The following is a 14,436-nucleotide window of genomic DNA, read 5'->3' on the forward strand; positions in this document are numbered from 1 at the left end:
GTGACATTGTCTTCTATTTTAGTGAAGAGATAGAGGCCATTTTGTAGGAACTCCATCAACTTTTCTCTCTTCTATTTTGAATTTATTCTCTATGTTAATAACATATTTTTCTGATTCTTTCTTGCCTGAAAAATGTGTGTCCACTTTCCATTTTGATAGGAGGGTTTTTTTTCTGCTATCTTTGCTCTTAGACCCAGCCAGTCTCACTTGTCAGTTTTCTCAGTCAGCTTTCACTTTCTCCTGCTCTATCCAGCCAATTCCTGTCCCACTTTTGGCAGGCAATTTTTATTTCCTATTTTCCAGAAATAATGAATCTGTCAGAAATGAGCACCCTCAGCATTTCCCTTTTCCCACCATATCCCACCTACAAATAGTGTGCATTGATACCATCCTATACTATGAAGGGCAGTCCCTTTATCCCTGCTTTAAAATTCGTCCTTTTTTCAAAACCAGTATTAATTATCCAGTAGAACTTTCTGTAATGATGGAATTGTTCTATATTTGTATTGTCCAGTACCATAATCACTAGCCATATGTGAATGTTGAGCACTAGAAATGTAGCTAGTGTGACCAAGGAATTAAATTTATTTTATTTCAGATTTAAATAGCCACATGGTTTAGGGTCTACCATGTTGAATAGTATAGCTCTAAACCTTAACCATAAAATATGTTCCTGTTATTTCTTGTTTCTTGAATCTCTCTGACCATGTGTGTCGTCTTCTCCACATTTAAATAGGTTTAGTCTTTTGCATCTTAAATACCTAGAACACATAAAAACCTTTTGCCATTTTTTTAAGCCATATCTTGTCTGTTTTCTGTCCCTTCATGGCAGTTTCTTGGTTCCTATGACTTTAGCTCTTATCCTGTCATAGGATAAGACAAATCCTATCCTGAGAAAGGCTCACTATTAGGGAGGTCTCCAACTATTTCTCAGTTGTGCAATCCAGTAGATATTTTATCTTCCCCAAATTGATTGTTGGTTGCTCTCTGCTTCTTGAAATTCTTGTGTTAGGACTTCCTCTTCGTTCTGTTTTCCCTCAGACTGGTCCTTTCTTGTCCCCCCTCTTCCCCTGCCCCCATACTCTTCTGCTTAGACTTTGTCTCACTTCTCCAATCCCCTCTCCTTGTTCATTTTTACTACAACTTCCCTCCTCTTGCTCACCAGGTGCTGTCAGTTATCACCTACATGTTGCTGCCTTTTAAATCTCTCTAGCCTATTCTAATTTCCAAACTCCAGTGTTGCCTTCATGAAGCCACCATCCAGGTCAAGAAAAAGAACATTATCAGCACCTCAGAGTCCCTTTCCAATTCACTGCCTCTTCTTTTCTCTCTAAAGGTAACTGCTGTCTCAACTTATAACTATATAGAACTGTTTTAGAACTTTATATAAATAAAATGATACAGTACGTAGTCTTCTGCGTCTTTTCTCTCATTCAGCATTGTTTGTAATAGTCACCCACGTTGTTAACTGTTATTTTCATTACTGTTTAATACTCTATGGATATAGCACAATTTATCTGTACACCCATTGCTGGTTATTTGGGTAATTTTTTGTTTGAGTAAATTTTGTTATGAATAATGCTGTTCTTACCATTTTTGTGTATGTTTTATTGTACATATGTGTGTGTGCTTCATTTGGTGGATATATTGCTAGGAATGGAAGTGCTGAGTCATATGATATGCCTTTAATTTTAGTGAATACTGTCAAATCGTTTTCAGAGTAGTTTTGTCAATTTATATTCCTATCAGCAGTGTTAAGAGTTCTGTTGTTCTAGTTTCTTATCAGCACTTAACTATTGCCAGTCTTTATAATTTTAGTTAGCCGTTCATGAAGCTCTACCTCCTTGATGGCTAATGGGTTGAGCATCTTTTCTTATGTTTATTGGCCATTTATTATTTACGTACCTGCTGTTGTCAAGTGCCTGGTGAAGACTTTTGCCTAGTTTTCTATTGAATTGTCTGTCTTTTACATACTGACAGGTAAGAGTTCTTAATATATTCTGGCTGTGAGCCATTTGTTAGTTAAATATGTTGTTAATATCTTCCATTCTGTGGCTGGTCTTCTCACTTAGTGTTTACTTCCAATTTCTACTCCTCAGTGAAGTCTTTCCTAACTTTACTCCCTGGTTCTTTTTTATATTCCTTTTTAAAGAAAGGATGTGGTAGTCTTTACCACAGCCACAATTATTAAGACAACTTCCAGCTTTTCATCTCTCATTTCGTCTCTTGGCTGAGCAATACTGTTAATTTGCTTGTGTTGGACATTATTGATGTACCATCCAACTCTTTCACTAATCCACTTCCTTTTCAGGATTTTTCCTCTAACAGCCACTTAAATTTTGGTATTCTGACCTTAGGTCTCTTCTTTCTACCTGTTCTCCATGAGAGAACTCCTCAATTTTGAGAATCTTTTTTTTTTTTTTTTTTTAATTTTTTTTTCAACGTTTTTTATTTATTTTTGGGACAGAGAGAGACAGAGCATGAACGGGGGAGGGGCAGAGAGAGAGGGAGACACAGAATCGGAAACAGGCTCCAGGCTCCAAGCCATCAGCCCAGAGCCTGACGCGGGGCTCGAACTCACGGACCGCGAGATCGTGACCTGGCTGAAGTCGGACGCTTAACCGACTGCGCCACCCAGGCGCCCCTCAATTTTGAGAATCTTAATGCCATTTTATAGGTATATGATTTCTAGATTATTTCCAGACTAACCATTCTCCTGGACTTCAGATTCCTGTATCACAAAGCCCATGGGCATTGCTACATAGATGCTCCATAGGCATTTTAAGCTCCATGAGTCAGTCCCAAACTAAGCTCATCCCCCTCCTCTCAAGCTTGATTCTATATTTTCTTTGAACACCTTCCCTGTCAAGTACCTCCAGAAGAACTTAAGTCTGGGAAACCTTTCCTTGCTACCCATTTCCCCCGCTTGATTCCTCTGTTGTTTCTCATTGTAACACTTCTGTAATAGCACTGACAGACATTTTATCTGTTTTCACCAGTTGTCTAAAAGAATCTTGAGTTCTTTATGCCTCTCTCCCATATAAGTGGTTGAGATTTGACTGAGATTGCCTCCAGCTAAACACATCTAAAATCAGACTCAGCATCTTTGGTTTTCTTCTGATTTTCTTCTTTAAAATGACTTACCTTTCACACCATCTTTTCATTAAGTCAGTCTTATTAAACTCATTTCCTTTTCTATTACCTTCCACAACTAGTTTATTTCTAAGTCCATAGCTGTTTTTTCTGTTCCATTTTTTTTAGCTTTGGTTCAGGTTCTTGTCTTCACCAGACTATTGTGGTCATTGTTTAAATGTTCTATCCATCTTTAGGTTTCTCCTCATTCATCTTTGATATTGCTACTGGATGTTTTGCTCAAATACAGGTGATTTTCTTTTGGTTCAGTAGCCTTCTATTGTTTTCTTCCTGCAGTGTAAAATCCAACTTTATAAGACATTCAGTGGCAGTCTTCACAAACTGAAGTGATCTACCCACCCTCTCTACTACCACTTATGACAGAAACCATATCCTTTAAGCACTGGCTTTAGCAGACTGCACACCTAAATTTATCTTATTTATGTTACCTGTACTGCCTTTCTCTCCATCCTTTGGGCTGGAGGGGAAGGGGGTAGCGTTGTAGAGCCACATGTAAGCCTAGGTTTAAACCCAGTTTTAACAATTGTTTTGTCTGTTGTCCTTGGACAAACTTCTCAAGATCCCATAGCCTAGTACTAGTACTTAATACATGTTATCTTCCTCTTTCAACCCTTCTCCTCTAAACCACAACTGAAATTTATCTTTTATACTTGTACAGAGTACTTATTGGTTGTCTCTTCTACCACTTAAGGTCTGCTGCCTTGTATGGTGTTTATTTCTGCACATTTTATCACTTCTCTGACACCACATACCTTTTAAGGTCTGATACTATGATTTCTTATGCCTAATTCAGTTGAATTTTTTGTTTTAGGTGAAGGATTTGCTTTGTCCAGTCCATATTGTGTCATTAAGTTTCTGAGTGAAAATGATGGTTGGTATGTGATTTTTTTGGACCAAAGTTGTCACTAGAAGGACTAGTTGTAAAGGCCCAGCCAAAGCAGGCTTTGTTAAAACTCCCTTACTTAGTTGGAAATTTAGGAGAGTGATACAGTTGTCTTGGTTACATGTAACTCTCATAGGAATTTAAAACTGTAATTTTAATGTCTTTGAAATAATACTGAAAATAAAGTACTCGTACCTGAGTGAATTGTTTTTTTTTCTTTGTAGCCTGTTGCTGAACCAATCCCCATCTGTAGTTTCTGTCTTGGTACAAAAGAACAAAACCGAGAAAAGAAGCCAGAAGAACTCATCTCCTGTGCCGACTGTGGCAACAGTGGTATGTAATCTCCTTTATTCCTTCTGATGTATGCTCTCAGGCAGGAGGGAAGTGTATTTAACTGAGATGGTATCCTTGATCCTTATAAAACAATACTTTGATGCTGGTTTTAGGTAACTGAGATGAATCTTCTAGGCGAGGGAGGGATTTAAATGTATAGTTGACATGTTTTATTCAGTTAATTTCAATCAGGTCTTAGTTTCGGATTTTTGTTTTTTATAAAAATCTTTCCACAGACTTATTTTTTCTTGTTGATCTTTATATTTGACTATCAAACATCTGTTCAAATCACAGCAATCAGTTTGAAATTATTGCTAGCTTCTTTAATAATCACTACTTATCTTTCTTGATTTATGCATCAGGCTTTATGAATAGAACGGGGATGATAACACGTTTGTTCTTCTTGATAGAAACTTACATGTGTCACATTGGGAAATGGAATGTTGACACTGCAATTTAGTGAGCTGTGTGAGATCCTGAGGTCTAAAAAAGATTTTGCAAAGACTCTTCTAGTTTGTCAATTCTAGAGATATTCTTGGTCTATATTTTCAGAACTTAAAAGTTTTTGTAGGAAGGCCTTAGTAAATCAACATTATCTCTGATCATTGGCTTAATTTTCAGTGTTTTATATCTATAACAACCATGATTTAGTCAAGAAACCAGAAATCACTGTAGATACTTCAAGAGGAAAGAAATTTAATGCGAGAACAAAATATTTGTGAAATTATTAGAAATGCTGAAGAGGAGAGCTCTAGGCTGGGCTTTAGGGACTGATCTTAGAATATCGCAGAAGTGATCCACCAGGGGAGTCACTATATCTGTCTCCATCTGGAAGAGGTGGAAGCAGGGGGCTACTGGGCTGTAGCTGGATATTGAAAGGCTGAATTTGGCCATCGCCACATTTACCTCTGGATGGCCACGAAGGTGAAAAGTGGCTGGGTACTGGCAGTACCAGAAGAAAAGTGGTCTTTGTTTCATTTCTCCCTTTCAAAAAGTCACTCAAACATCCAGTTGGTAGGAGTTAATTCATATCTAGAGCCAAGCTGTAAAAGAGTCTAGGAAGTACAGTTTTTAGCTTTTTGGTTTTTGTTGATAGAAGGCTTTAAAAGAAGGTGGGAAGGGATCTTGAGTGGTAGGTGACCATATTCCAGCATAATAATCACAAACCATAATGAACTTGGGATGGATTTTACAGTTAAATATAAACCATAAAATCATAAAATATTAGATAAAAATATAGTGACATGTCCTATAATGCATTGACTTCCAAACTATTTTAGTAGGAGCACCCTTAAGAAATTGTATGGGAGCCCAAATACATAAAACAGATAAAAATCTACTCAGGTGAGGTGGGAATAAAATGGGGGTGGAAGGAGAGTTGTGGTATACCCCTGTCTTCTAAGAAGCATTATATTTGGGGTGGTCTCTGAGTTCTTTGCAATTTGAAAACAGTAGAGGGAACTTTTAAAGAACTAGTAGAATAAATAACTATTGGTTATGTGTTGCTATAGAAGCAAACCACCCCAAAACATAGCAGCTAAAAGCAACAACAGTTTTTAATTCATGTTGTTCCTGTTAGGAATTTGGGAATGGTCTGCCTAAGTCATTTTTACTTGGAATCTTTCATGAGGTTGCAATCAAGATTTTAACTGGTACTCAGTTATCTGAAGGCTTCCATTCCATGATAACTCACTTGGCTGGCATGTTAATGCTGCCTGTTGACAGGGAGCCTCAGTTCTTTGCCATGTGGACCTCTTCATAGGGCTGTATGAATTGCCCACAGCACATTGAGGAGGGCACCTGTTGGGATGAGCACTAGGTGTTGTATGGAAACCAATTTGACAATAAACTTCATATTAAAAAAAAAAATGAATTGCCCACAGCATCCCCTAAGCAGGTATCTGATAGAGGTAGCAAGGTGGAATCGGCAATATCTTTTGTTACCTAGCCTTAGCCTGTCATTGCAGCACACAAATCAGCCCTATTCTGTGTGGGAGGGAACTACACAGGTGTCAATTGGTATTCTTGCCAGAAGACAAGAACGTTTGGAGGGCAGCTTGGAGCCTATTACAGTAGGCAAGGAAGAAAACTATGAACATAGTTAAGTATATGATATTTGATATTACCAAAGTGAGAACTAAAATACCCGAAATTTTAAAAAGTAAAAAATTTTGGGGGAAAATAATTGCATTATATATGATAAAGGGCCAAAAGCTATGAAGAGCGTGCTTACATTTCTAGCATAAAGTCAAAGGGCAGAGCCTATGAACGAAAGTTAATTGTTGAACATATTAAAAAAACATTTTACCCAAGTAATTATAGGCATGCACACCAGTGCAGCAGTGAAAGCCATTTTATAACTTTTATAATAATAAAATTTGAAAGATAAAAGAGCCCAAACCTAGAGTTGATGAAATTGTATTAAAACGTTAGTACTTTGCTGGTATGTTTCTTTCATTTCACTTACCAGCCCCACTTACAGAAATTTATTTTAAGGAATTAATTTAAAAGAAGGATGGGGCACCTGGGTGCCTCAATTGGTTAAGCATCTGACTCTTGATTTCAGCTCAGGTTATGATCTCACGGTTCATGAAATGGAGCCCCACATCTGGCTCCATGCTGACAGCTCAGAGCCTGCTTGGGATATTCTCTCTCTCTCTCTCTCTCTCTCTCTCTCTCTGCCCCTCCCTTGCTCACATTTGCATATTCTCTCCCTCTCTCTCAAAGTCAATAAATAAAAGAAGGGAAGAATCTGTAGATATAAAATAATTCATTGTAGTATTCTATTACAGGTAGTAGTTTAATTAGTTAACAATAGGGAAGTAGTGTCAGGTAGGTTATAGGTTATAGTTTAAAGAATATAAAGTTTACTTGACTAAAAGGATGAAGAAAAGCAAAACAAAACTGTATGTACTCTATAATTAAAACCATGCAAGCACCTTTAGGAAGTCTACAAAGGAAAAGTAGAACAGGAAATGGCTAATCTAGGACGAGGAGATTATGAATGAGATTTTTACACTTCCTCTCCCATTTTCCTTTAATGTCAGTGATATTTTGATAATAAACTTCATATCATCTCATAAAAGAGAAATTTAGGAATAGAAGAGAGAGGAGAAAAAATAACCAGGCTTTTCTCTCACCAAAGAAAAATAAACATAACCAACTTTTAGAGGAAAAGGACAAATCTTCCCAGAGTGAAGGCAGATTTACTTTTCTATAATTTTGAGAATCAAACGATACTCTTTTGGAAGAGGAAAATTTTTTCTGTTGCTGTTAATTTTGATCACAATAGAAATATTGTTTAGGTATTAGTTTTTAGCTTGAGTGCCTTAAAATATGAGGAAGTAGCTCACTTTAAATGATGGGATTTAATAAAAATAGATTTTCAGTTATAAAAGTAATACGTTATTGCTAAAAAATTGAGAGCACAGAAGGGTATAAAGTGAAAGGTAAAATCCTTATTCATAATGTTTATAGTTTTGAGGCACCTGGGTGGCTGAGTCAGTTGAGCATCCAACTTTGGCTCAGTCATGATCTCATGGTTCGTGGGTTTGAGCCCTGAGTTGGGCTCTGCGCTGACTGTAAGGAGCCTGTTTGGGATTATCTCTCTCTCCCTCTCTCTGCCTCTCCCCGACTCAAGGGTTGGTCTCTCTCTCTCTCTCTCTCTCTCAAAATAAATAAATAAAATTTATAAAAAATATTTTAAAAATCAAGATGTTTATAGTTTCATATCTTAGGACATTATAGTTGCAAACAGTTTTTGTGTCCTTCCAGAAATGACCTGAGCATATTATGTATTGGTATACGTATAAGCATGTGTATACCCATGATGCTTTAATGCAGGCTTATTACAAGTTAGGAGTTTGTCAGGTGTTTTATAATCATATTGGGGAGGTGGTGTACTAAATTATACTTAGCATCAGTACAACTGAATTGGAATGCCAAATCCTGATGAGACACATATGGCAAGCTTCCAAGGGCATCTCTTCTTTGATACATATTTTGATTTAAGGTAATTGCCTTTTTCTTCATCATTCCTTTAATACAATTACAAAATGATTCTTGATTGTTTCATTTGAGAATTTTCCCCTCCTGTTAGGTCATCCATCCTGTTTAAAGTTTTCCCCTGAATTAACGGTTAGAGTGAAGGCCTTACGGTGGCAGTGCATTGAGTGTAAAACGTGCAGCTCCTGTCGAGATCAAGGCAAGAATGCAGTGAGTATCCTTGCTTTCTGATGTGACTATTTCATGTAGAAGTAGAGTGTACACCTAATATTTTCCTCAAAGTTTTGTTGATTATTTTTCATTCCCTTGGACCAGCAGAATTTGAAACACTGGTCCCATTCAATTACACATCGTTAGTTTAGAATACTTGGTATTTGAGACTTGGATTCTTTCTATTCCAGGTAGTTTCTAAAACACCTTAATTCTATGTTTGCAGAAAGACTAAGCTACTTTAAAGAAATACTTCTGAAATTTGTTTGAGTATTATGGAGGCGCATTCATTTAGGAATGGTCAGTGTATTAACTACAAATCATCCTTTTCTCTTTTCCATTAGAACAAACTAAAGTTAGCTTATATCTGAAAGTTATGAAACTGTAGTTCTTTATTAAAGATTAGATGAAGCAAAACTTTTTGCTAACTTGGAGTGTCCATTTACTCAGTTTAATGCAAATTAAGGAAACTTTTACTACTATAGTAGCTCGTCATCTTTGTGAGATCATTGAAGCTTTCTAGGTTTTATGAAGCCGTGATCCTGATGTGTTTTTGTTTCATAAGGTTAAGCAGAACTGTCCCTTCTCTTTTTTAGGATAATATGCTCTTTTGTGATTCCTGTGACCGAGGTTTTCACATGGAGTGTTGTGATCCGCCACTCACCCGGATGCCAAAAGGTGAGAAATACTTCCTGAAGTCAGACTGGCACTGTAATGGGCATGTCCGTGAAAGCACTTTTTGTCTACTTTGTTAAAATGAAAGAATAATTTCCGTCTTTCTATTTGGGGTTGTATAAGTAGGAAGAGAGCTGGCACCTTAAAGGTGGGGACAGTCTGTTTAGGCATCTTGACATTCCTATGTGTATGGATTCATTATTATCTTCCTCTATTTTCAATGTTTAAGTATCCATGGAGAGTGAAGTGGTTCATTTATGAGTATTTGCCAGTCCTATAGCTAGAGGACAAAATACATGCCTTATGTAATTTTGAAATACCTCTTTCTATAAAGGAAGAAATGAAATTGTATTAGATCATGTTGATTATATAAGTATTGGTTATTTCACTGTTCATCACTTTTGAAAGGCCTAGAGCCTTTTTTTTTAATAAAATAATTTGTAAACAGATAATTTTTGTGTGTTAAATCATAAGAATATAGCTTAGTGTATTCTATTCTTTTGACTCCTATTCCTTGACAAGTATTTGGTTGGGATGTAACTGCCTGTTGGTTGAACTTCCATCCTATTATATGCTTATAGTTTCTTAAAAAAAAAAAAACAAACAGTTAGTGTCTCCTGCTTTGCCTTATCATAAATTCCATTTTTAACTCTGTTTTTGTGACTTAACAGGTTTCTTAAGTAAAATGCTTATAGAGTATTTTATAATTTCTGCTCAGAAAAAATTTTCCTGTGGATGGAAAGGGACTCAACCTTAGGTATAGTTAAGTTATTCCACTTAGAATCTTAACTTGAGTCTCTTCTTATGTCACTCTTATGTCACCCCCTTTGCTACCTTTTCCATTTACTTGGAAGTTTGGGTAACAGGTCTTCTGAGAATCCTTCAAGATAAGAAAGATTTTCTTAGGACTTCATTTGTTTGTATTTAATGCCTACAAAAGAAGTTTTATAGCAGCTTAAAGCAGGAATCATTTTATTTTGAAATAATTGCAGACTGACAGACAAGTGGCAAAAATAGTACAGAGACTTCCTACTGTACCCATTACACAGCTTCTTCTAATGTCAACATCTTATAAAACTGTAGTACAATTACTGAAACCAGGAAACTAACATTGATATGATACGATTAGTAAATCTATACACCTTATTTGAATTTGTGGTCCAAAATCCAGTGCTGGATTTCATACTGCATTTAATCATCATGGGTCTCTTCCAGTCTGTTAATTCCCTAGACTGTCTTTCCTGACCTTGACACTTTTGAAGAATACTCATTAGCGATTTCGTAGAAAGTGCTTCAATTTGGGTCTGTCTCTTTCTTTATAATGATTAAATTAAGATTATGAAGTTTGACAAGAACACCACAGAATTGATACTGTGCCCTTCTTAGTGCATTGTAGTGTAGGTGTATAATACTAATATGTTTTATTACTGGTAATGTTAACTTTGATCACTTGATTACAGAAGAAACCTGACCTTAAAGTTATTCTTTTTCCTCTTTGCACTGACTTTAGCATCCATCAGTGATTCTTGTTTGTACCAGTTTTACTTTGGTGTTTGCATATTGATTATTTTTCAGCTTCCATCATCCCTTCTGTATTTACTAATTGGAATTCTGCTGTAAAGAAGAGCTATCGCTTTTCCCATTTATTTATTCAATTACTTATATTCTTATGGACTGATGGGTATTTATTTTACTCAGTGGGTTATAATCCATTGACATGATTATTTCTTTTTTTTTTTTGTTCAGAATGACCCAGATTTGGCTATTGGGAGCTCCTTCAAGTTGGCTTGTAGGTCCTTTTGACATGCCTTCCTCATCTTTTGAATACTTTTCCATTTTCTGGCACCATGAGATGCTTCAGGTTATCCAGTATTTTCCCTGCTTCAGTCCTGGAATCATCTATTACTTAAGGAAACCTGGCTTCTTTTCTTGTAGAATCTGGGTGCCAGGTATAGACCATGGTTTTTTTTTTACCTGAGGATCAGTGGACTTCAACCATATGTGGGCTTCAGAATACTTGTGCGTCTTTTCCAATCATTTGTAGAATTTTGTGTGTGTACGTTTTCATGTTTATTTTTTCAGGGGGCTTTCATCAGTGTTTTAAAAGCGTTCTTGACCTAAAAGTGGTTAAGAACTACTGGCTTAGAGTATCTGAATTCTTTCAGTGTATCTGTGTCTATTGTGCTTTTATGTGGAATTTGATTTTTTTATAGGTATGTGGATATGTCAAATATGTCGACCTAGGAAAAAAGGACGAAAACTTCTACAGAAGAAGGCGGCGCAGATAAAACGGCGCTATGCTAACCCAATAGGACGTCCAAAAAACAGGTTAAAGAAACAAAACACGGTGTAAGTTGTACTTGTGGCAAGGTGAGGGGAGAAAAGAATAGGGTTTGTCTATAGTGTAGGAGTCACTTGTTTGCTTTATGAAAAAAATTTTCAGTTGTTACAACTGGCACTTTCATGTAATAAAAAGGGCTAATACTGAGCTCTTAATAAAGAGCTCTTTATTCAGTAGAATAAAGTTAGAACAAAGTTATTAAAGTTCTGAGTGTCTTACAGTGTGTTAATCATTTAATTTTCCCAACAACCAAATGAAGTAGATACTATTGTTACTCTTATTTTTCAAATAAGAAGGAAATAAGGAAACTACATTTTATAATAAATGTTGAACTGGGATTAAAACCCAAGTAGCCTGGCACCAAAGTCTGACTCAGCCACTGTCTTATATTGTTCCTCTTATGTAAACAAAGAAAAAATTATGTTGCTATAGCATTTCATAGATTTCTCATGTAGTCTCAGTAGTTTATATTAGATGTACAAATCACTGCGTAGCTTTTTCTGTTGAGGTCATAGCTGAGTCGCATTTCTGTGTCCTGATGTAAAATAAAATAATGTGTTTTTCATCTATTAGCAGAAATCAGGTATATAATTATCCCTTGTGGACTAGGAAACTGGGCTATGTCTGGAGGAGGTGGGGCAAGATTCAGTAGTAGTTTTTTTTTTTTTTTTTTTTTATGGAGTATTTCTATAAGTAATTCCCCTTTGATAATATGCAAAATATCTTTAAGCCTATAAACCTCTATTAAAAATTTTACCCACCTTTTCTACACTTAAGAGTGTCTTAAAGATGACAGTCTTAATAACTGAAAGGAATGGGCATTAGCAGCTTGAAATATATAGCACCAGTATTGTAGTTCATATTTTAAATCTTAAATCTAAGCTTTAAAATATTCCTATGAGATAATCTTTTGATTTCTGACTTTCAGAGGGTAATACATCCTTGTGTTTAAAGGTAAAGTGTAACTCTGAGTTGGTGCAGAGATCATGAGACTTTATACTTGGAAGGGTCTTAGTTGTCATCTGGTCCAACTCTCATTTTACAGATGAAGACACTGGTGTTTAGACAATGTGATTTCTCCAAGAGGTATAGCTAGAAAGTGGCAGAATTATGAGTCAAACATGGCTTCTGACTCCCAACCTAGGATTCATTTTGCTATAAAATATTAGGCTTCCTGGAAGTAGATATTTCTAATAACAGTATTATTTCTCATTCCCTATAGTATTTATGATTTATGGAATATTCTTAACTGTGGTTTTTTTTTTTAATAAAGCCACAGGTTATTTACCAATTACAAGTTATATATTAAATAGAAACCTTTTAAAAATTTAAAAATTTCTTTTTTAATAGTTACCCTTTTCCCTGTTTGATTCTTTAGATCAAAAGGTCCCTTCAGCAAAGTTCGAACTGGTCCTGGAAGGGGTCGTAAACGTAAAATCACTCTCTCCAGCCAATCAGCATCGTCATCAGAAGAAGGATATTTAGAGCGAATAGATGGCTTGGACTTCTGCAGAGATAGCAGTCACCCCTTGAAGTTCAACAAGAAAACCAAAGGGCTCATTGATGGCCTTACCAAATTCTTCACCCCTTCCCCTGATGGGCGGAAACCTCGAGGGGAAGTGGTAGATTACTCTGAGCAATATAGAATCAGGAAAAAGGGCAACAGAAAATCAAGCACTTCAGATTGGCCCACAGGTAAAAGTTCACTTAGAAGCAAAATGTATTCCACAAGTGCATTATTTGAAATAACACTAGTTATCTGGAATAGGTTTATTTGATTATTAAACACTGGTTATGGAATAGAAGAAGATATTAAAGATACTTATTTAGATGAAAGTAAGGTGGTAATAACTATGGCAGAAATTGAGAGGCTGAAGATGAAGTTGCAAGAATGGACAAATAAGAGCTTGTAGGAAAAAGATGGTGCTTTTTTGGTAGAACCACAAAGAATCTTCCTATAGAAATTTAAGGCATAACCTTAAGTCAAGAATATCTTTACATTTCATAAATTACAAAATAAATCATGTGATGAGCATCATGATGCTTGCTTTATTTCCAGAAAGAAATTATAAAGAATGTGGGTAGATAAAATACTGTTGATCAAGTAAGTATAGAGAAAAGACCAAAATTTTTCTACTTCAAATCTTGGCAAATAGATTTGTAATTTTTCATGAATTATACTTTAAAAGAGAGAAAGAGAGAGAACTACAGCTTCAGATAATTTACTTATGTATCAGGCTGTTTCCTACTTTTCATTTATTTACTTAAAATTCAATTTATTGAAACTGAAAAACAAAAAAATTCATCATTTCTCCTACCCTCTACCTTACCCCCTTCTTCTGGCAACCACCAATTTGTTCTGTTCTCTGTATCTAGGAGTTTGGTTCTATCTATCTATCTATCTATCTATCTATCTATCTATCTATCTCTAGATTCCACATACAAACAGCATACATGGTGTTTGTTTTTCTCTGTCTGACTTCACTTAACATAATGAGGTCTGTCTATGTTGTCAGAAACGGCACGATTTGGTTTTTTTGGGGGGTTAGTTTTGCAACATACCCACTTTATTTCATTTCAGCACAGCTGGTGGTTGGGTTAGGAATTGCTAGGTTTTTGTTTTTGTTTTGGCTGAATAAGATTATATACTTAGACACACACTGCAGTTTCTTTATTTATGGACACTTAGGTTGCTTATATATCTTGGCTATTGTAAGTAATGCTGCAGTGAACATGGGGGTGTACATATCTTTTTTTTTTTTAATTTTTTTTAACGTTTATTTATTTTTGAGACAGAGAGAGACAAAGCATGAACGGGGGAGGGTCAGAGAGAGGG

General features: G+C 35.9%; 1 protein-coding gene across 4 annotated transcripts in view; it reads left to right on the forward strand.

Annotated features, from left to right (window-relative positions):
- KAT6A (lysine acetyltransferase 6A) overlaps positions 1–14,436 on the forward strand; it is a 113,895-nt gene that overhangs the window by 53,897 nt on the left and 45,562 nt on the right. For 3 of the 4 annotated variants that reach the window (XM_042983378.1, XM_042983379.1, XM_042983380.1), the window contains 5 exons: positions 4,261–4,369; positions 8,469–8,584; positions 9,181–9,262; positions 11,473–11,608; positions 12,979–13,295. In XM_042983378.1, coding sequence (XP_042839312.1) covers positions 4,261–4,369; positions 8,469–8,584; positions 9,181–9,262; positions 11,473–11,608; positions 12,979–13,295 — 760 coding nt within the window. The remainder of the gene's footprint in view (positions 1–4,260; positions 4,370–8,468; positions 8,585–9,180; positions 9,263–11,472; positions 11,609–12,978; positions 13,296–14,436) is intronic. The other variant, XM_042983381.1, reaches the window with a different exon arrangement.

This window comes from Panthera tigris, chromosome B1, assembly GCF_018350195.1.
Source record: "Panthera tigris isolate Pti1 chromosome B1, P.tigris_Pti1_mat1.1, whole genome shotgun sequence".
Classification (NCBI taxonomy): Eukaryota; Metazoa; Chordata; class Mammalia; order Carnivora; family Felidae; genus Panthera; species Panthera tigris.